The sequence below is a fragment of the Chiloscyllium plagiosum genome, chromosome 13 (genome assembly GCF_004010195.1).
Source record: "Chiloscyllium plagiosum isolate BGI_BamShark_2017 chromosome 13, ASM401019v2, whole genome shotgun sequence".
NCBI classification, from domain to species: domain Eukaryota; kingdom Metazoa; phylum Chordata; class Chondrichthyes; order Orectolobiformes; family Hemiscylliidae; genus Chiloscyllium; species Chiloscyllium plagiosum.
In genome coordinates, this window is record NC_057722.1 from 2,532,325 (window position 1) to 2,555,530 (window position 23,206).

Below are 23,206 nucleotides of genomic sequence, written 5' to 3' on the forward strand. Positions count from 1 at the left end.
TACACATTGATTTTGTCTTTTTACCTTTCCCTACCATTCCCTTACCTCTGTGACTCTACTTACTGCTGTTTTGCTATCTTTGTCTACTCTGTTCCTTCCTTTCCCATTCTGGGTATCGTTATCCAAATAACTGTGCTGTAAAAATATCATTTCCTCTACCTTCCTAACCTTACATTTCTCATTTCCAAAAATGTCCTCCCACTCTAATTAGAGTACTAATAACACCAAGGTCATGGGTTCATTCCCACACTGACCAAGTATCGGATGAGGTTCGCATGTGGTAGGTTCGTACTTGCAGGCACTGTGTTTACGGTGGCTCAGCAATTAGCCTTACAGCACCAGGGACTTGGATTTGATCCCAGCTTCTGGTGTCTGTGTGGAGTTTGCACATTCTCCCTGTGTCTGCGTGGGTTTCCTCTGGGTGCTCTGGTTTCCTCCCACAGTGCAAAGAATGTGCAGGTTAGGTAATTTGGCCATGCTAAATTGCCCTTAGTGTTCATGGATGCGTAGGTTAGGTGCATTAGTAAATATAGAGTAATAGGGTAGGGGAACGGGTCTGGGTGGGTTCCTCTTTGGAGGGTTGGCGTGGACTTGTTGGGCTAAAGGGCCTATTTCCACACTGTAGGAATTCTATCTTCTATCTATTAGATTTAAAGGTATCTCTACAGCTTAGTTATTTGACTTTCCAGGACACTGCTCCCAGCATGACTCCCTTCTACTCCAGTACAAGTTCCCATGCCCACGAACTGTGACCCATTCATCCCATACCAATTTCTGAGCCACACATTTAACTCCTTCAGTTTCTTTACCCAAGCCTATTTGCCAGTGGGTCAGGTAGCAAGCCTGACATTACGACCTTGAACATTCTGCTTTTTAACTTAGATTCTCACTGTTCAAATTCTTTCAGCAGAATTTCCTTTCTAGTCCTATCAATGTACCTGGTACCAACGTGGATGACTCTTACCTCCCTCCTCCAAGATTTTCTCCAGCCTCAACGAGATGTCCTTAACACTGGCACTGGCATGGCAACCTTCAGGATTCCTGCTTACAATTGCAGAGAAACGTATCTGTCCCCTAACACAACAAAATTCCTATTTTCTCCTCTCCAACTGAATAGTTCCCTATACCAAGGTTTTTTGGTTAGTTTGCATATCCTCCCTACAGTCCCACTGTCATCCACACAGCTTGCAAGAACTTTGTAACCATTGAACAACTGCAGAGGCAAAGGCTCCTCAATTATAACCCCAAGGTTCTCATACCTGCCTCATGTGCAGGCACACCCTCCTTCCTGATCACAGACTAATTCTGAATTACTTACTCTGAAGGGTATGACCGATCTATGAAGCAAGGTGTTCAGATAATTTTCTCCTTCCCTAATGTAGTGCCGTGTCTGCAGCTCAGACCCCAGCTCTTCATTTGGGATCCAAAGTTCTTCAGGCTGCAAACATTTGGTATAGATGTGGTCACTCTGGATCACATTGCTGTCCAGCAACCCCCACAAGTTGTAGTAATAACATGTCACCTTTTCAGCCATCACGATCGCATTGGATTTAGTTTATAAATTAATAATTCTAAATTTCTTGATCTTTACACTTTAACATAATACTTTGTTTCTGTAAAACGTAAGGTGACTGGTATCAAGTTTAGCAGCTATTTTTAAGAAAGAGGCAAAAAAACAGTGTTTACGGTGGAAGATCTTAATTTTACTTTAAATACAATAAATATTCACCAGTTCTATTTGCCTCAGCTTCTTTCCCTGCATTCACATGCTGTGGCTTGTAACGTTACTCTGCAGCTGATCTTACTACAAATCAGCCTCTCAGACTGGCCTTTCATCCTCCCCCAATAACCTCTCATTCTGGAGACTTTATTTCTTGTAGACATCTCACTGAAAAGCACCTCTTTCCCCTTTGCATCAAATTTTCACTTTAGACCAAATTTCCAAGATTATACATACTCACTCAACCTTTATCTCACTCTGCTGAAATTTCCCCACATTGACTGCGTCCCTTATTCACCAAATTCTTAAGTAGCTGTTGATCTGTTCAACGTCCTCATCGTGACCAAAGTAGAACCTTTATTCTCTCCCTTGCTGACTGTAGCTTCCTATAACTGGGCTGCTGATAATGCCAACGACTGTGAAAGGATACAGCAAGGTATAGATAGATTGGTGACTTGGGCACAGAAATGGCAATTTGAATTTAATCCAGACAAATGGGAAGTGAAGCATTTTGGAGGATCAAATTTAGGCGTGAATTATACAGTAAATATGCAAAAGCTTTAGTAACATTAACATACTGACAGATCTGGGAGTGTAAATCCACAGAACCCGAAAAGTGGCAACATAGGTGGCCAAGGTGATTAAGGAGGCATATGGCACACTTGCCTTCATCAGCCAGGGCATGAAGTACAAGAGTTGGCAAACCACGTTGCAGCTGTACAAAAGCCTTGTTAGGCTGCACTTGAAGTATTATGCGCAGTTTAGGTCGCCATGCTACAACGAATCTTTGGGGAGAGTGCAGAGAAGGTTCACCAGGATGTTGTCTGGTCTCGAGCGTATTGGCTACAAGGAAAGGTTAAAAAGACTAGGATTGTTTGCACTGGAAAGACAGTGGCTGAAAGGAGACCTGAAAAAGGTCTACAAAATTATGAGAGACTTTTTCCCAGGGTTGAAGTTTCAATTACAAGGGGGCACAGGTTCAAGGTGAGAAGGGGAAAGTTTGAAAGAGATATGCAAGGGAACAGAGAGTTGTAGGAGTCTGGAACACATTGCCAGAAGAAGTGGTGAAAGGAGGCACGTTGGCTACATTTAAAAGGCATCTGGATGGTTGCATGAAAGGGAGGGAATAGAGGGATATGGAGCGAGTAAGGGCAGAAAGTTTGTTTTTTAGTTTAGATTAGATTAGATTCCCTACAGTGTGGAAATAGGCCCCTCGGCCCAACAAGTCCACACCCACCCTCCGAAGAGTAACCCACCCTCCTCTGACTAATGCACCTAGCACTATGGATAATTTAGCATGGCCAATTCACTTGACCTGCACATCTTTGGATTGTGTAGTTAGGGTATGATGATCGGCACAGGCTTGGAGGGCTGAATGGCTTTATTCTTTTTGTTCTTTTGTAACAGCTACTCATCTTTACTTCAAGCCTAAGGCGTGCAGACTACAGTATCCTTAGCACAAAGTCTACTTGATTATACATCACCAGATCTATTTGGACCATAACAATTATCCGGCCTTGCTTTCCTTCAACAAAACCAATGACTGGTCTTGAGTCATCTGGATAGTAAAGATGACACCAACTGATTAGTCCAAAATCTACCATCTTCTTAAGCCCCTCTTCTACCGCCACATGCAACAAGTACAGGATAATCAGGATTGAGACCATTTTCTAAGCTTCCGCTTCCCTTGCTCAGCAAACTAAACAGAAATCACCTCCCTTGCACTGATCTGACTTGTTTGTTTAAATTCTGTCTCTGCATCTTTCCAGGCACTCTCTATGTTTACATTATCCTTAGTATGTATACTCACTTTTGCTCTGTATTGTTTAATTTTTCTGGTTAACAAATATGTATCAGCTCAAGATAAACTAATTGAGCACGGATGGCCAGTTGTGAAGGAAAATTCCAAATTGCAATGATCTGTAGAACTGATTCTGAATGTGCGGCTACTGAAATTTTAGACTATGCCTCCTGATCTTTGAATCCGCAACCAGTGCAAAGAGTTTTATGTATCTATCTAACCAGTTCCCACTAATATTTTGAAAACTTTAATCTGATCATCCCATCTGCCATGTCGCTCTAACAATATATCCTGCCACTTTCAATGATCAAGAGTTGCACATGAACTCACTGGACACTATGCCATTTAGTCTATATTGATTCTCCATGACCTTCCAGCCAAAAGGCATCACTACAATTCCCTCTGCCACTTGACTGCCCATTCTGTCAGCTCACGTCCTTTTGCAGTCAATAGTTTCCTCCTCACTTTTTGCCACGTCTTCAAGTTTGACATCATTGCTATTTTAGTCTAATAGTCAAGGTGTCCCCAGGAATTTGCTTCTTAAATAGTCTAATTTTCACCTATTGACCAATATAGAGTAATAAAAAATCAAAATATTTTGTAAAAACAGTTAGAATCAGCAACTGAATAATGCCTTTGCACGTTGGTCCAATTGTGCCCACCCTCTGATCCCAGTCCACCTGAAGACTAAACTTGATGTTGAATCCATGTTAGGTGATATTAGCTAATCTAACTTTATTGCTTGAAACATTTCTTTAAAAGGTACTTTTCTTATTTGGGGCTGATAAACTATTGCACCTCTGTGCTGCCAGACAAAGAAAATATATTAATTTAATTGAGCTATTTACACTGAATGGAGATGAGTACTCAAGATTTCAACAACAAATATTTTGAACACTTAGTAACTGTACACATACTATTGTTCCTTCTGGACCAGGAGGCCTGGGTTCATGTCCCGCCAGAGTTTTGTACTAACATCTCTCACAGGTTGACTAGATAATAATCTACTTACTATTGATAAATAATAAATTTAAAAGGTTTTGGTTAATAAGAACTTCAAAAACAGATGTGGTTAACCCACTGAGCCTTTCAGTAATAGAACTTCAGGAATATAGGGAATCAGTTTCAGAGGAAGCTTGAGTAATAAGTAGTCTTAAGAGGTATTAGAATTAGTTTCACATAAAGGGAAATTGGGATACAGAATGCATTATGCAAAGCAGTTCTTAGCAAAGTCTGGCCACATGCAGCTTTTAAAAATGGGGAACTCAAACACTCGAGGGGCAAATTTTGGACAGTCACAATCAACATGATTCCAGCACAGTTATGCTCCAGTCGTGTACTGCAATATTTGTGACTCACCACCAAAGGAGGTTTATTACAGTCACTTTCCATAATGCTTCCCCATTCAGCTGTTTAGTTCCTTGTAGCTAAAGGGAGTGCAGACATTCATAAGAGAATGACTCTTCCGATTGACTGCTCTTTCCAAATCCTGTTTACTTGTTCTCCTGGTACTACCTGTTCTTTACTGCTCACTCACTGGGAGTGTCAGTAGCAGTACTTAACATAACCTTAAAACAATTTCATAATCAATAGCCTCAGGCATTTAATTTCCTACAAAGAATCTTATTAGAAACAATCCAGTAATTAATCATGTCAATGAGTTGTATTTTCAAGCAGAATCACAGATGTGGGCTAAGCAACCATTATTCAAGGTATCACTCTTTTCTCTGCCCTTGCGTTTAAGCATCTAATCATGGATTAATGCAATTCCATTTTAAAGACTTCAGAACTGCACTGCAGCAAACAATTCTCATGTTAATTACATGGCTTTAAAAATGTACTGTCTCAGCCACAAGTTATGGCTTCAAATGTTTAAAAGTGATATGTAGACTATTAATGCTCAAATGTAGTGTCACGGAGATATACAGCAGAAAAAAATATGGCTCTTCAGCCCATCATATCAGTGTTGGCCAAAAAACCACCTAACTATTCAAATTCCGTTTATAGCACTTGGCCCATAGCCCTCTATGCCATGGCATTGCAAGTGCACATCTAAGCACTTCTTCAAGCTTATGAGTGTTTCTGTGTCTACCATCCTTACAGGCAGTGATTTTCAGATTCCCACCACGCTGTGGGCAAAAACGTTTTACCTTCTGGCCCTTACTGTAATTCTATGCCCATTGGTCATTGATCCCTCAAATAAAGAGAAAGGTTCCTCCCTGTCAACCTTACCTACGTCTCTCATAAGTTTACATGGCAATCATGTCTCTCCTCTGCTCAAGGGAAAACAACCCCAAATTCTTCTTCATAACTGAAACTCTCCAACCCAGGCAGCATCCTAGTAAATCTCCTCTGCATTCTCTTCAATACTATCACGTACGTCCTATATTGTGGATTCCTGAACTGCACATAATATTCTAGCTGTGTCCAACCAATTTTTTATGCAGTTCCAGCAAAACCTTTCTGCTCTTGAACACTGCGGCTTTTGTAATAAAGGCGAGTATCTTATGTGCCTTCTTAACCACTTTATTGACTTGTCCTGATATCTTAAGGGACCAGTGAACATACACACCAAGGTCCTTCTGATATTCAGTGCTTCCCAGGCACCTTCTATTCATCATGTATTCCCTTGCCTTGTTTGTCTTGCCCAAGTGCATCACCTCACATTTATCCAGACTGAATTTCATTTGCCACTGATCAGCCATCTATATCTTCCTGTAATCTAAGGCAATCTAAATCCTCCTCATTTATCAACCCACAAATTTTCTTTCCATCCTACATTCAAAGATTCATACAATGCAGAAAAGGCCCTCTGGCCCATTGCGTCTGCACCAACATAACCACCACTAAATCCCAATTTCCTGCACTTGTCCCATAGCATTGAATGTTATCATATTTCAAGCGCTCATCCAAATTTTTTTTTTAATAGTTATAAGGTTTTCGGCTCTCCAGTACCTTCTCAGGCAGTGCATTCCGGATTCCTACCACCCACTAAGTATTTTTTCCCAAATCCCCTCTGAAAGTCTTGCCCCATGTCCTCGCATGATTGATCCCTCAGCGAAGGGGACAAGGTGCTCTCTATTCGCCATGTCCACGTGCCTCATAATCTTATACACCTCAATAATGTCCCCCTCAGTCTTCTCTGCTCCAAAGAAAACAATTCAAACCTATAGCTCAACTTCTCCATCCCAGGGAACATCTTGGTGAACCTCTTCTGTACCCCCACCAGTGCTATCACATCCTTCCTGTAGTGATGCAACCAGAAGTGCAAACAGTACTCCAATTATGGTCTAACCGATTCTCTGTACAACTCCAACATTACCTCCTTGCTCTCATACTCTATGCCACTGCTCAGGACAGTAAGTGTCTCATATCTTTCTTAACTATCCTATTCACATGCTTTCTACCACTACACTTTATGTCCAATAACTAAGTCAGTTTCTGATCCATCTCGCTATGTTTCCCTCAGTTTCACTTCTCAATTAGTCTTCCATGTGGGACTATGTCAAAAACTTTGCTAAAATCCATATAAACAATATCAACAGAACTTCCCTCATCTACATACCATCATATTTTCAAAAAATTCTAACAAATTTGTTAGGCATGACCTCCCTTGGACCAAGCCATGCTGATGATCCTTAATTAACCCATGCCTTTCCTAGTGGGTATTAATTCGCTCCTTCAGAATTTTCTCCCAATAGTTCCCTACCATTGACGGGAGATTAATCTCTATCACCCTTCCTGAAAGGTGGAACCACGTTAGCTGACCTCCAGTCCTCTGGCACTTCCCTCCTGGCCAGAGGGGAATTAATAATTTGTCAGAGCCCCTGCAATTTCCTGCCTCACCTCCCATAGCAGCCTGGAATATATTTCATCAGAGCCAGGAGATTGTGTTTTTAAGCCTGACAGAGCTTCAAATATCTCCCCATTTTCTATGTCAAACTGTGCAAGTTCCTCATAGTACCTTTTCCTGAATTCTATAGTTACATTCTCCTTTTCCAGAGCGAAGACCAAAGAGAAGTTTTTATTCAACACTCTTCCAACATCCTGTGGCTTATCCCCTTGGTCCCTAATGGGATCTACTCTTTCCATGGTTAACCTCTTCTCTTTAATTCATGGCTACACCATTTACAAAAACACTCCTTAATCATCACCCTCTGCTTCCTGTCACTCAGCCAATTGTGGATCTATGATGGTGAGGTTGGGGTTGGAACGGAGGGAGTGGAGGGCTGTGCGTTCCGAGGGTGAGAGGTTGGAGTGGGTGGGAGGGGTGTGCGAGTATCCCTTGTATCCCTTGGGCTCTTACCTTTCCTATCAGCATCCTATGCAAGACCTTAGAAAAGGTCTTCTGAAGCCCAAGTAGACAAATCAAAAGCACTGCCCTCATCTGCACACCTGATCACGTCTTCAAAAAATTCAATCAAGTTGGTTAGGCATGAACTCCCCTTGACCAAACCACGCTGACGGTTCTTGATTACTCCCCGACTCGCCACATGTAGATTAGTTCTATCCCTCAGAATTGCTTCCACTAATTTCTCCACCACTGAGGTTAGACTGACCAGCCTACAGTTTCTTGGTTTATCCAATGCTCCCTTCTTGAACAACAATACCACATTTGCTATCTCTCCACCACCTCTCCTGCGACCAGAAAAGAATTGAAAGTTTTTGCAAGTACCCCTTGCCTTACTTAACATCTGGCCCTGGAGATTCATCTACCTTTAAACCTGCCAGACCACTCTATCTATGCTCATTTCTTTAATTATATCACTGGCCTTCTCTCTGATTTCTATATCAGAAGCGTCCCTCTGACCAGCGAATACGAACACAAAGTTCACATCATAAATCATGTTATAATCACTATTTAGAGCAAACTTCAGGATGCCTGAATATTTAGTTTTGTTGGAATTCATACAATAAATTGTGTATAAGTAGGGCTACAAAGAGAGGCTAAAAGGAAGGTTAGGTGAGCATGCAATGGTCTACTTAATGAAACAAAGTGGAAACACAAAATTGTCCATTTTGAAGTAGTACATTCATGAAATGGAGAGAGATTTTAGAGCTCTAAGAAGCAGAGAATTCTGGTGTTCTTGTGCCTAAATCACAAAAGGTTGGTGTGCAGGTGCAGCAATTTGAAACCTAATACAATGTTATTACTTACTGTGAGAGGAAGTGAATAGCAAAGTAGGGAAGTTATGCTTCAGTTACACAGGGCAATACTAAGACCACACGTGGACTACATTTTACAGTATTATTTTCTTTATGCAAGAAATACATTGGAAGCAGTTCAGAGAATGTTTACGAGACTAATGAAAGGTATGGTTGGATTCACTAACGAGAAAACAAAACACTAAGTTTTATCTGTAATCAATTACAGTGAGCAGTAAACCCCCTGCCCCTTTAAAAGAATTTGAGGGCCAATCGCTTATTGCGGAAATCAGTGACACTGAGCTTGAAAGAATGCTGCTGGTCCAACATTCTGTGTATTATTACAATGAAGAAGAGCATCTGAACTGGCAATCATTACTCTGACACTCATTGCCAGCAAACAGTAAATAAGGCAAACAAGAGCATAAATTATCTCAAACTCTGCACTATGTGTATGCAAGATGCTGGATGTTTATGTACCATCTCCAAACCCTTCCAAGTTCAAATAACTGGAAATCACAAAAGGAAGATTTTTCATGTCTACTGAGTTCTGTAAGAGAACAGCCTTGTGATTGTTTCTGGCACATAACCTGTTCCATTCAATTTGATTTCTTTTCAAATGATTGAAGTGCATAAGCTGCCCAAGGTATTTTCAAATGTGCACAAGACAGGTTGCTTCATGTAGCCAAAAGCAGTTCGAGAGTTATACCTGAATAGTTTTGCACTGTTCTGCCAGCAGCTTCCTCTCTGCATCCAATGATGCCACCTGCTGTTGATAATAAAACCTCTGTTTCTCCCATTCCAGTGATTTCTCTCGAAACTCCTAAAATCAAAAATGCTTTCAGCGAGATTCAGTAAATGAGCAAAAAGTCACACCAAAATGAAAAGAACTCACAGAGACAATAAAACACACTAGCCTTGAAAACATTCATTTATCCACATTTTTGAAGCATAATAAAATTGATAATAAAACCTGAAACAATCAACTTCTGAACTGTTGGTGGTGCCGAGTTTAGGATGAGATACTAATCTAAGGCTTCAATTCCAAGGAAAATGTAACATATCTATTCAATTATTTGATGGGGAGCTCTTCAACATTCATCCCTCACACAACATTAAAAAGCATGCTGCTTTTGAGATATTCCTGCATGCAAGTCGCTTATCACATTTCCTACATTCTAAGTGACCATGCTTCAAAAGGATTCATCTAAAGTATTGTTCAGCCAACTAACTGTTCAGAAACTGAAAAGACGTTTTGCAAGGTTGGCACACGTAACTAAGAACATAGGAAGCAGGATCAGGAGAAGGTCATTGTCCCATTCGATATGCTCCATCATTCAAACAGATCACGTAAAGGAGGCATTTACAGTTGTGAGGGAATCCAAAACTAAATATTAAATAATCACCGACAGAGCCAATAGGGAATTCAGGAGAAATTTATTTATCGCTGAGAATGGTGAAAATGTGGAACTTGCCACCACAGAGTAGTTGAGGTGAATCATGTAGCTACACTTGAAGTGAAGCAAGATAAACAGGTAAGGGAGACAGGAAGAGGAAAAATAAGACTAGATAAAATAGGGTGGAAAGAACTTGTGTACAGCATTAACCCTGGCTCAGAACAATTGGTCGAACGATTGTAAAATTGCATGGAACTCCTGGTATATACAAAACTGCCATAAAACACAGTGCACACTTACACTGGTCCATGTTTGCACACTACTTCCACCTTGCAATAGAAAGTCAGGCAAAAACAAAAAAAAGTTATTGCCTAAATAATGAATACACTAGCAGCTGAACACACTGATGAGACTTTATGACAAAATAATCCAAATATCTAAATCAAACAAACTGAACTGAACAACTGTTTACCTCGACCTTCTTGCTCAACCTGTTAAGTTCAGACATGCCTTCCTTCTCTGATCTCTCCTTGACATCCTCCCTCTTTTCTTTCAACTGTCGTCTCTGCAACTTCTCATAGCTTTTCTTCAGTTTCCCAATCTGAAAGTATAAAAGTTGGAATGGAAATTATCCATTTATTTATTACAGTAAACACATACTCCACCTCGCTGTCCACCTTTGCAGCCTGTGTATCACTATGCCATCTGCAATGGGTCAACCACTTTCAGGATTCTGAACAACTTAGCAACAAGTACACTGAGTCAAGGGAATTTCCAGACACATGATAAGCCAATACCTGATACTTTAACATTGAGTTCCATCTCAGGATAAGGTAACAACAGTACCAAAATTCTCCAGTCATAGCTTGCTTACGAATAGGGCATAAGCAACATCACTAAGTCAGATTTTGGATGGGTACAGATGGCAATAATAATTTGGCCAGATTCGGAGAGAGGTGAAGAGAGAAAATAATCAGCTGTGCAGCCAACAAGCATAGCAACATACACTTGTTGTGGGCATCAAGACGCAGCAGAATTTATTTTGATTTGCACATTGCCCAGCAGTGTGTGTTTAAACACAAATAGTTAGGATGGCCAACTCTGTGAGCGACACCTGGAAACGTGCAACAATCACAGGTCCTCTGACAGAGGGAAGGAGGAAAAGGGTTTGATGGAGTAAGTGACTGAAAAATACAAATCAACATATAATTTATGGATTTTCTTTTAAAAATGAACTGTGTGAGATCTTATCACTACCTCTTCCCGAAATATGTTCAGCTGTGTTTCATATTGCACCACCATATCACGCTGAACCTTTTCATTGTCCTGAAGTTGCTGTCGTAATATTCCCACCTGAACAACAGAAAGAACACTTATTTGTGGAAAAAAAATGAGCATAATTATTTGGCATATTGATATGTACTCCAAAGAATACAGCCCGTACTGCTCACAGCCTGTACTCTTCAAACATAGTGAACAATTCAAACATGGATTAAAAACAAAAACTACTAGAAGTATTTAGCAGGGTAGGTAGTATCTATTGATAGTATCTCCACCCCCTGAAGCTCCCAGCCTCATTCCTGACAAAGGGTTCCAATCCGAAACATTGATTTTCCCGCTCCTTGGATACTGCCTGACCTGCTGTACTTTTCCAGCAACACACTCTTAACTGTGTGGAAAATGTAACGGTTCCTCTGGGAAATGCAACCAATGTCCAGCTGCATAAGGGGAGAAGAGCAACACTGGTAGGAGACTCAATTAGCACAGGGTACAGACAGGTGTTTTAGCAGCCATACACACCACTCCAGAATGGTGTGTAGAATGGTGTGTTACTTTACACTAACACTGATGAGCATTCTTAAGGGGAAGGGTGAACTGTCATAGGAACATAAGAATGGGAGTGGATCATTTAGCCTGTTGAAACAACACCAATGGTCATAGCCGATTGAAACACTTCAGTGCTTTTTATCCATAATCCTGTATGCCATTGGTAATGAGTAAACTATCAACGTCCACCTTGAGCGTACTCAAAAACTGAGCCGCAACAGCCCTCTACAGCAGAGAATTCCAAAGGTTCACACACCTCCATGTAAAAGTATTTCTTCTTATTTCAGACTAAAACGGCACTCTGCTTATTTTTCAATTGTGACTCATGGTTCAAGAATACCCAAAGACGATAAACATCTTTTCTGCATCTACTCTGTCTATCTCTTCAAGTATTTTGTATATTTCATAGAAACATAGAAGTTAGATGTAGAAGTAGGCCATTTAACTCCTAAACCCCTCTGACATTCAACATGATCATGGTTGATCGTTAGGTTCACGGTGCGGGCACAATGGTGGCTCAGTGGTTAGCACTGCTGCCTCATAATGACAGGATCCTAGCTTCAATTCCAGCCTAGGGTGACTGCTTGCATGGAGTTTGCACATTCTACCTGTGTCTGTGTGGGTTTCCTCTCAATAGTTCAAAGATGTGCAGGGTAGGTGGATTGGCCATGGGAAATTGCCCCATAGTTTCCAGTAATGTGCAGACTATGTGGATTAATCATAGGGAATGCAGGGGTCTGGGCTGCTGTTCGGAGGGTCGATGTGAATGGCCTGCTTTCACATTGTAGGGATCCTATGGTGATTCTATGACATTCAATACCCTAATTCCACCCTTCCCCCATATCCTTTGATCCCTTCAGCCACAAGAGCTATTTCTACCTGATGTTTGAAACATAATATTATAGCTTCAACCATTTTCTGTCATAGTGAATTCCACAAGTTCAATGTTCTCTGGGTGAAAACATTTGTCCTCATCTCACTTCTGAAAGATTTATCCCATATTCTTAAACTGTAATCCCTGCTTCTCAACTCCTCCCACCATTGGGAACATCCTTCCTGCATCTAACCTGTTTCGGCTCATTAGAATTTTACAGGTTTCTATGAGATCTTACCTGATTCTTTTAAACTTCAGTCAATACAATCCTAACCCACTCAATTTCTTCACATATGTCAGTGCTGCCATCCCAGGCATCAATTTGTTAAACCTTTGTTGCATTCTCTGTGTAGCAAGGACTTCCCTCCTCAAATAAAGAAGCCAAAACAGTACTTAATATTCCGAATGTAGCCTCATCAATGCCCTGTACAACTGCAGCAAGACATCCTTAATCCTGTTCTTGAATCCCCTCACTATGAAGATCAACATACAGTTTGTCGTCTTTACTGCTTGCTGCACCTACAGGGCTTGCTTTCAACAACTGGAGCATGAGGACACCCATGTCCCTTTGAACATTCCCCTCCTTCAATTTACAACCATTCAAATAATCATCTCCCTTCCTATTTTTGCTACCAAAGTGGATAATCTCATATTCATCCATATTTACGGTATCAGCCCTGCATTTGTACACTCACATAGCCTATCCAAATCACACTGCCACATCTCTGCATCCTCCTCACAGCTCACCATTCCACCCAGCTTTGAGTCAAATCCAAATGTAAGATATTAGTTTCCTCATCTAAATCATGAACATACATTGTGAATAGCTGAGGTCCCAGTGCCGATCCAAGCGATACCCCTCCAGTCAGTGCCTGCCATTCAGAAAAAGGTGTGTTTATTCCTACTCTTTGTTTTTAGTTTGCTAATCAATTTTCAATCCATTTTTAATAAAATCCCACACACTTTAATTTTACACAATAATCTTTTATGTGGGAACACAAAACCCCTCCCCCAATCATGTCTTCGTGATATCAATTGCATATTCCCATTTTTCAGTCAGCATCTTCAACTCCTCTGCTTTCCTCACAATATTCCTTGCATTAAAATAAATACCATGCAACCTTGCCAAGCTCCCTTGTATCTTAACTTAACTATATAAGCTCTACCCTCCAGACTGTGTCATTTTTCCTTCCATGCTTGTCTCTGTATTACCTTCCCTATTGTAACTCCACTCCATATCCCATACTCCTGACAAATTAGTTTAAACCCTCACCAAACAGCACTAGGAAACCCACCCGAATGATGTCGGTCCACTTTGGCTCAAATGGTGTGGTGTGGTAAATAGCGATGAGGAAAATCTTAAGAGTAGAGGATGATATAGATGGGCTGGTCAGATGGGCAGAATTGTGGCAAATTGAATTTAATATAGGAAGGTGTGAAATAATGCATTTTGAGGGGACTAACAAGGCAGGAGTACACGATAACTGGTAGGATCTTCTAAGTACAGAACATCAGAGGAACGTAGGTGTACATGTTCACAGATGCTTAAATGCAACAGGTTAAGGCAACCTAGTCGCCTTTATTATTCGAAGCACTAAATACAAGAACTAGGAGGTTATGATAGAGCAAGATATTAGTTAAGCCACAGCTGGAATACTGTGTGCAGAATTAGTTGCCACAATATTGGAAGAATGTGACTGCATTATAAAGGCAGCAGACATGATTCACTAGGATGTTGCCTGGGCTGGAGTGTTTCAGCTATGAACAGTGTGGCTAGGTAGCCTTGGATTATTTTCTTTAGTACTGAAAAAGCTAAGAGATTACTGATTGAGGCACTCAAAATCATAAGGGTCACAGAAAGAGCGAACAGGGAAGAAATTTTTCCCCTTTGCAGAGGGGTCAATAATTGCCGGGCATGAATTCAAAGGTATGGGGCAGGAGGTATTGAGGTAATTTAAGGAAGACTTTTTTCACTCAGAGGGTAGTGAATATCTAGAAATCTGTGTCTTAAAGTACAGCAGAGGCAGGAACCATCAAAATATTTAAGAAGGGCGATCCAAGATGGAGGATGGGAACAAAATGTAGCTATAACTTTTTGTGCAGTATTTTAGGTGTTGCAGCTGATTTCCTTGAATTCCAGGAACAGTTTTGGACCTGCATTGTTTTGGAACTTTGGGGGGAAAAAAGGATCAAAACGATGGCACTTTAAAAAGGAGGAAGAGAACAAAGGCAGAGATCACATGGTCAGAGTGAGAGAACGAGAGAGCAAGAGAGCACGAGTGAGAGCGAAACTGACAGAGAAAGTGAGAAAGAAACTACACTGCTGTCTGACATAGCAGTGAATCTGTACAGCTACTGCCTTTGAGTTCAAGTATTTCTGGACATTAGAATGCATCTAAGAAAAATTAACAAGCAGCAAAATTCAAAACAAGCTGACCTTGGAGAAACCTGTGTGGGAGAGCTCACAGTACAGGAGCAAAGTAGTGCGTGGTTTTTAAGTGTAACTTTGCAGACTTTATTCTAACCAGTGAGTAGAATGGGTTATTTTTGGTTATATGTTTTATTGACATCTGTCTCTTTATTAAAATGTATAAGTATAGAACGTAGGTATTAAGTTTGCCTGCAGCAGTGTTTTTTAGAGCAGTACGATTGTGCTATTTTCTGTAGATTGTTAAGGAGCAAAGATGACCTTTCGTAGAGTGATGTGCTCTTTCTGTCGGATGTGGGAGATTAGGGAGAATTTCCATGTTACTGATGATAATGTGTTTGGTTGTGAATTCTATCAGATCACATGGATCGTTTGGAATGGCAGTTAGAGGCAATGAGGAATTTACAAGGAGCTGGGGGTGTGATGGATAGCAGTTAAAGGAAAGGAGGAAAATTGCAGATACAGTCAGGTAGGTGGGTTACTGCCAGGAAAGGTAAGAGAGGGAGATAGGTAGTGCAGGAATCACCTGTGGCTATCCCCATCTCAAACAAGTGTGCTATTTCGAAAAACGTAGGGGGTGATGGACTTTCAAAGGAATGTAGCACAAACAGCCAAGTTTCTGAAACTGAGACTGGCTCTAATATAACAAGGGGTATGGTCCGGTTCCAAGCGACCGATTATGAGAGGGGACACTCTAGTCAGAGGCACAGACAGATGTTTCTGCGGCCGACAGGAAGAAATCAGAAGGATGTGTTGCCACCCTGGTGCCAGGATCAAGGATATCGCGGAGACATTGAAGAATATTCTCAAAGGGGAATGGGTCATTGTACATATTGGAACAAATGACATAGGAAGGAAAAAAGATGAGATTCTGAACGAAGAATACAAGAAATTAGGCAACAATTTAAGATTACTCCCAGTGCTATGAGCTAGTGAGGGTAGGAACAGGAGGAAGAGAGCAGATGAATGTGTGGCTGAGGAGCTGGTGCAATGGAGAAGGGATTTTTGGATCATTAGAATCTCTGCTGGGGTAGAAGAGACCTGTACAAGGAGGACAGAGTGCACCTGAACTAAAAGGGTACTAATATGCTGGCAAGGAGATTTGCTACAGCTGCTTGGGAGGACCTAAAGTAGGAAGGTCAGGAAGTGGGACCCAGGGAGATAGTGAGGAAAGAGATCAGTCTGAAACTGGTAGTGTTGGGAAAAGGAGTGAGTCAAACAGTCAGGGCAGGCAGGAACAAAGTAGAGAAAGAGGTAAACTAAACAGCATTTAATTCAATGCAAGATGGCAGATGAACTCAGGGCATGGTTAGGAACATGGGCCTGGGATATCATAGCAATTACAGAGATGTGACTCAGGGATAGGCAGGACTGGCAGCTTAATGTTCCAGGATACAAATGCTACAGGAAGGATAGAAAGGGGGCAGGGGGAGGAAGTGCAGTGGCATTTTTGATACAGGATAGCGTTACAGTGTACTTAAGGAGGATATTCCTGGGATACATCCAGAGACGTTATTTGTGTAGAACTGAGAAATAAGAAAGGGATGATCACCTTGCTGGGATTGTACTATACACCCCCTAATAGTCAGTGGGAAATTGGGAAACAAATTTGTAAGAAGACCTCCGTTATCTGTAAGAATAATAGGGTGGTTATGGTCGGGAATTTTAACTTGCCAAACATAGACTGGAACTGCCATAGTGTTAAGGGTTTAGATGGGGAGGAATTTGTTTAGTGTGCACAAGAAAAGTTTCTGATTCAATATGTGAATGTAACTACTAGAGAAGGTGCACAACTTGATCTACTCTTGGGAAATAAGGCTGAACCACCGACTGAGGTGTCAGTGGGGGAACACTTTGGGGCCAGTGATCATAATTCTATTAGTTTTAAAATAGTGATGGAAAAGGATGGACAGGATCTAAAAGTTGAAGTTCTAAATTGGAGAAAGGGCAATTTTGATGGCATTACGCAAAAACTTTCAAAAGTTGATCGGGTGCGGAGGTTCACAGGTGAAGGGATGGCTCGAAAATGTGTAATTGCTATGATATCCCGGTCCCACCTTCCTAACCACATCCTGAGTTCACCTGCTTTCTCTGTAAGGAGTCTTGCATTGAAATAAATGCAGCTTAATTTACTTCTTCCTCTGCTTTGTTCTTGCCTGTGACAACAAGAGTCCAGAAACAGTATATTCTTGTAAGGGTGAAAGGCAAGGCTGGTAGGTGTAGGGAATGCTGGATGACTAAAGAAATTGAGGGTTTGGTTAAGAAAAAGAAGGAAGCATATGTCAGGTATAGACAGGAGAGATCGAGTGAATCCTTAGAAGAGTCTCAAGGCATTAGAAGTATATTTAAGAGGGAATCAGGACGGCAAAAAGGGGACATGAGATAGCTTTGGCAAATTGAGTTAAGAAGAATCCAAAGGGATTTTATAAATACATTAAGGACAAAAGGGTAAGTAGGGAGAGAATAGGATCCCCACCACCCACCCCCCAAAAAAATCAGCAAGGCAGCCATTGTGTGGAATCGCAGGAGATGGGGGAAGATATTAAATGAGTATTTTGCATCAGTGTTCACTGTGGAGAAGGACATAGAAGATACCAAATGTGTGGAAATGGATGGTGACATCTTGAAAAATGCCCACTTCTTGAGGAAGTGCTGGATGCCTTAAAATTCATGAAGAGGGGTAAATTCCCAGGACCTGATCAGGTGTACCCTCTAACTCTGTGGGAAGCCAGGGAAGTGATTGCTGGCCCCCTCTGAGATATTTGGATCATTGACAGTCACAGGTGAGGTAGCGGAAGACTGGAGGTTGGCTAATGTGGTGTCACTACTTAAGAAGGGTGGCAAGGAAAAGCCAGGGAACCACAGACTGGTGACTCTGACATTGGTAGTTGGAAGGAATCCAGACGGACAGGACTACATGTATTTGGAAAGGCAAGGGTTGAATAGGGATAGTCAACATGGTTTTGTGCATGGGAAATCATGTCTCACAAACTTGTTTTGAGTTTTTTGAAATGTAATGAAGAGGATTGATAAGGGCAGAGCAGTGGACGTGATCTATATGGACTTCAGAAGGCGTTTGAGAAGGTTCCACATGGTAGACTGGTTAACAAGTTGGATTACATGGAACACAGGGAGAAATAGCCACTTGGATACAGAACTGGCTCAAACACAGAAGGCAGCGAGTGGGGGGGGGGGGGGGGTTGCATTTCAGACTGGAGGCCCGTGACCAGTAGAATGCCACAAGGATCGATGCTGGGTCCACTACTTTTTGTTATTTATATAAATGATTTGGATGTGAATATAGGAGGTATGAGATGACACCAAAATTGGAGATGTAGTGGACAGCAAAAAGGTTTACCTCAGAATACAAAGGGATCTTGATCAGATGGGCCACTGGGCTGAGGAGTAGCAGATGGAGTTTAATTTAGATAAAGGTGAGGTGCTACATTTTGGAAAGGCAAATCAGGGCAGGACTTATATACTTAATGGTAAGGTCCTGGGGAGTGTTGCTGAACAAAGAGACCTTGGACTGCAGATTCATAGTGCCTTGAAAGTGGAGTCTCAGATACATTACCTAGTGAAGGCTGCATTTAGTATGCTTTCCTTTTTGGTCAGAGCATTGAGTATAGGAGTTAGGAGGTCATGCTGCAGCTGTACAGGACATTGGTTCGGCCACTTTTGGATTATTGTGTACAATTCTGGTCTCTCTCCTATAGGAAGCATGTTGTGAAATTTGAAAGGGTTCAGAAAAGATTTACAAGGATGTTGCCAAGGTTGGAGCTCTTGAGCTGCAGGGAGAGGCTGAATAGGTTGGGCTGTTTTCCCTCGAGTGTCAGAGGCTGAGGGGTGATTAGATTAGATTAGATTAGATTACTTACAGTGTGGAAACAGGCCCTTCAGCCCAACAAGTCCACACCGACCCGCCGAAGCGCAACCCACCCATACCCCTACATGTACCCCTTTTTACCTAACACTACGGGCAATTTAGCATGGCCAATTCACCTGACCTGCACATCTTTGGACTGTGGGAGGAAACCGGAGCACCCGGAGGAAACCCACACAGACACGGGGAGAATGTGCAAACTCCACACAGTCAGTCGCCTGAGTCGGGAATTGAACCCGGGTCTCTGGCGCTGTGAGGCAGCAGTGCTAACCACTGTGCCACCGTGCCGCCCACTAATCTTACAGAGGTTTGTAGGGGGCATGGATCTTATAAATAGACAACCGTTCCCCTGAGTTGGGAGAGTCCAGAACCAAAGGGCATATGTTTAGAGTGAGAGGGGAAAGATTTAAAAGGGACCTAAGTGGAAAGTTTTTTACGCAATGTGTGGTGCGTTTATGGAATGAGTTGCCAGAGGAAGTGAAGGAGGCTAGTACTATTACAACATTTAAAAAGCATCTGGATGGGTACGTCAATAGCAAGGGTTTAAAGGGATATGGGCCATATGTTGGAAAACGGAACCAGATTAATTTAGGATATCTGGTCAGCATGGACGAGTTGGAACCCAGGGTTTGTTTCCGTTCTGTATATCTCTATGACTTGAAGCGTTTAGATGATCAATTGAAACATGATTGGATACAAATGCTGGAAAATTAGGCTGAAGAGCCTTATTTCCATTTCTGTAAGACTCTAACTCACCACTGAAATCTAAATAGTCACAAACATTAAAAAAAGTTAACAAATATTTAGTGACTGCTCCAAAAACAAAGATGGCCACTGTGGCTGGAATTGGCAATAATCTTTCAAAGAAACTCCAAGTCACCCAGACAATCAATGCATCATTTATTTCCAAAATTCATTCATAGGATGAGGGTCCCTGGGTCAGCCAGCATTTATTGCCCAGAGGGCAGTTAAGAGTAAACCACATCGCTATGGATGTTAGTCCAACCAGGTAAATTGATGGATTTCCTTCCTTAAAAGACATTAGTGAACCGGATTGAGTTTCCTCACAATCAGTAATGGATTATTGGTAATCATTGATTCTTAAACCCAGATTTTGATTGAGTTCGAACTCAGTTCATCAGAATATATCCTAGGTTTCTGAAGTGACTGTCCAATGATAATACAACTAGCTCATTGTCTCACTTCATGTACCTCCTGATGGGATTGGATTGCTTACCACTGTGTTACAAGGTGCACAGAAACCGATTATCTCTAAGGAAAAGCCTCTACACAACATGAATTAACTTCTGGAATGGGTCATAAACAGTTGGTTATCTGCAATGCAACCTTTATCTCAATGGTAAATATTCTCCTTCCATGCTGCCAATGAGAATTAGAAGGCCTTTGAAAGAATTTTAAAAGAGAATAAAGTGTCTCCAACTCCTTATTGACTGGCAAGCTAGTCAATCACCTCAACAAAGGAATTCCAGACTGTGAACTCTCAACTTTTAGATTCCATCTTGAAAGCAAGAAGATTTGAGGGTGACACGGTGGCACAGTGGTTAGCACTGTTACCTCACAGCACCAGAGACCCGGGTTCAATTCCCGCCTCAGGCGACTGACTGTGTGGAGTTTGCACGTTCTCCCCGTGTCTGCATGGGTTTCCTCCGGGTGCTCCGGTTTCCTCCCACAGTCCAAAGATGTGCAGGTCAGGTGAATTGGCCATGCTAAATTGTCCGTAGTGTTAGGTAAGGGTGGGTTGCTCTTCAGCGGGTCGGTGTGGACTTGTTGGGCCGAAGGGCCTGTTTCCACACTGTAATGTAATCTAATCTAATCTGAACTGGTCAGCTTCAGTTGTTCTGCATGTTGTTAAATAATTTAAAATTATTAAATAAAATAAATAACTTTATCCTTTTCATACAGATCTTCCTTTGGATGTTTATAAGCATGCAAATGCTGTGAAATATCTTCATAGGCAGGAACTGGAGAATTTTGATGGGAGGCGGCTGTTTGAGGGTAAATCTACTTCGGACATGTGGGAGTATTTCAAACTGCAGTTGATAAAGAGTTCAGGAATAGCATGTTCCTGCAAGAATGAGGTATAGGTGTGCTAAGTTACACAAAGCTTAGATGACTATGAATGTTATGACCTTGGTCAGAAAGAAAAAGAAAGCATTCGTAAGGTCTAATGAAGCCCTTGAAGCATATAAGCTAACAGGAAAGAACTTAAACAAGGAGTTAGAAAGGCTAAAAGGGGTCATGAAAAGTCATTAGCAAACAGGATAAAGGAGAATTCCAAGGCTTTTTACACATATGTAAAAAGCCAGATGGCAGCCAGGGAAAGGGTTGGCCCACTCAAGGACAAAGGAAGGAATCTATGCGTGGAACCAGAAGAGATAGGTAAGGTTCTTAACGAACGCTGTGTGTTGGTATTTGCCAAAGAGAAAGAATTGGTGGAGGATGACCTCAGGGAGGGAATGTGTTGGTGGAAAAGCGCAGCAGGTCAGACAGCATCTGGGAATGAAGAAGGGCTTATGCCCGAAACGTCGATTCTCCTGTTCCCTGGATGCTGCCTGACCTGCTGCGCTTTTCAAGCAACACATTTTCAGCTCTGATCTCCAGCATCTGCAGACCTCACTTTCTCCTCAGGGAGGGAATGTCAACTTTCTAAGCCAACTTGCTATTAAAAAGGAAGCGGTGTTGAACATCTTAAAAAGTATTAAGGTAGACAAGTCTCCAGATCCTGATGGGATCTATCCCAGAATATTGAGGGAGACAAGAGAACAAATTGCTGAAGCATTGACAGACATCCTTGTTGGCCACAGGTGAGGTCCCAGAGGGAGAATAGCCAATGTTGTCCCATTGTTTAAGACGGGTAGTAGGAATAATCCTGGAAAATACTCTGTGAATCTTATGTCAGCAATCGGGAAATTATTGGAAAAAGATTTTTAGGGACAAGATCTATATGCATTTAGAAGCAAATGGACTTATTGGCGATAAACTGCATGTTTTGTGTGGGGGAGATCGTGCCTCACTGACTTGGTCAAGTTTTTTGAGGAGGTGATGAAGATGAGGGAAAAGTGTTTGATGTTGTCTACATAGTCTTCAGTAAAGCCTTTGAAAGGGTCCCTTATGGCAGCCTGTACAAGAGGTGAAATCACATGGGTATTAGGTGAGCTGGCAAGATGGATACAGAACTGGGCTTAAGTCACAGAGTAGAGGTGGAAGGTTGTTTTTCGGAATGGAGGGCTGTGGTGTTCCACAGGAATCAGTGCTGGAACCTCTACTGTTTGTGATCTACGTAATTGATCTATGTTCTAATTCAGGTGAAATACCAAAGCATTATGTCACTCACTGGAACCTTGGCACCACTTACTTCATCACTCCCCGCCAGCCCAAACTTCAACAATGCGCACTTATCCCTATTATAACGCGAGCACCAATTCTGATCAGCACCACCCCAACCCCACCGCAAATAATGCTCACCATTCCAACAATGCTCACTCCCTTCTCAACCCGCTGCTCAACATCCAGGATCTTTGGCTCCTTACTTTGGTTAATGTTACAGCAACGGCAGTATTGTTGGAAGTGTGGGTTGAGGATGAGCATTCTCAAGGAATACAGAGGATGGGAATGACTTCAGGGCATACAATTGGAGTGGGGAAGAACCCACGAAGAAAGCCTGGTTCATTTAAATGAAGTGACATTCAACAACTAATGACAGCTCAAGGTATAACCCTTCAAAAGGAAGGGAGCCAAAGGAGTATGATGTGGCTGCAATTGTGCTCTCTCGACCTTCCGATTCAGCTCAGAGTTGGATCCACAACGTAGGCAAGACAAAACAATGTGAAAAGTTGAGGCCATTCTTTTAGAGAGGGCCAGCAACAGGAACTCTCACTCTGCTGCTCACCAGAAGATCTGGGCCATTAATTCGGAAGCAAAACAGTATGGCGATTCGAAATTTTGATTAAAAACAGAAACTGCTGGAAATGCTTAACAAACCCAGTCGTAACTGAGAGAAAGAATCCGAGATAACATTTCAGGTCAATGACTGTTCAGATTAGATGTCCTGATGAAAAGTCATCTATCTTAAACATTAATGCAATTTCTCTCCCAAAGGAACTATCTGAG

The 23,206-nt window shown here is 41.8% G+C and overlaps 1 protein-coding gene across 6 annotated transcripts in view; it reads right to left on the reverse strand.

Moving 5' to 3' along the window:
* Nucleotides 1–23,206, reverse strand: part of cep63 (centrosomal protein 63) — a 110,949-nt gene that overhangs the window by 54,189 nt on the left and 33,554 nt on the right. For all 6 annotated transcript variants that reach the window (XM_043701679.1, XM_043701678.1, XM_043701675.1 and 3 more), the window contains 3 exons: nucleotides 11,321–11,416; nucleotides 10,536–10,664; nucleotides 9,376–9,489 (listed from right to left, as the gene is read on the reverse strand). In XM_043701679.1, the coding sequence (XP_043557614.1) occupies nucleotides 9,376–9,489; nucleotides 10,536–10,664; nucleotides 11,321–11,416 (339 nt within the window). The remainder of the gene's footprint in view (nucleotides 1–9,375; nucleotides 9,490–10,535; nucleotides 10,665–11,320; nucleotides 11,417–23,206) is intronic.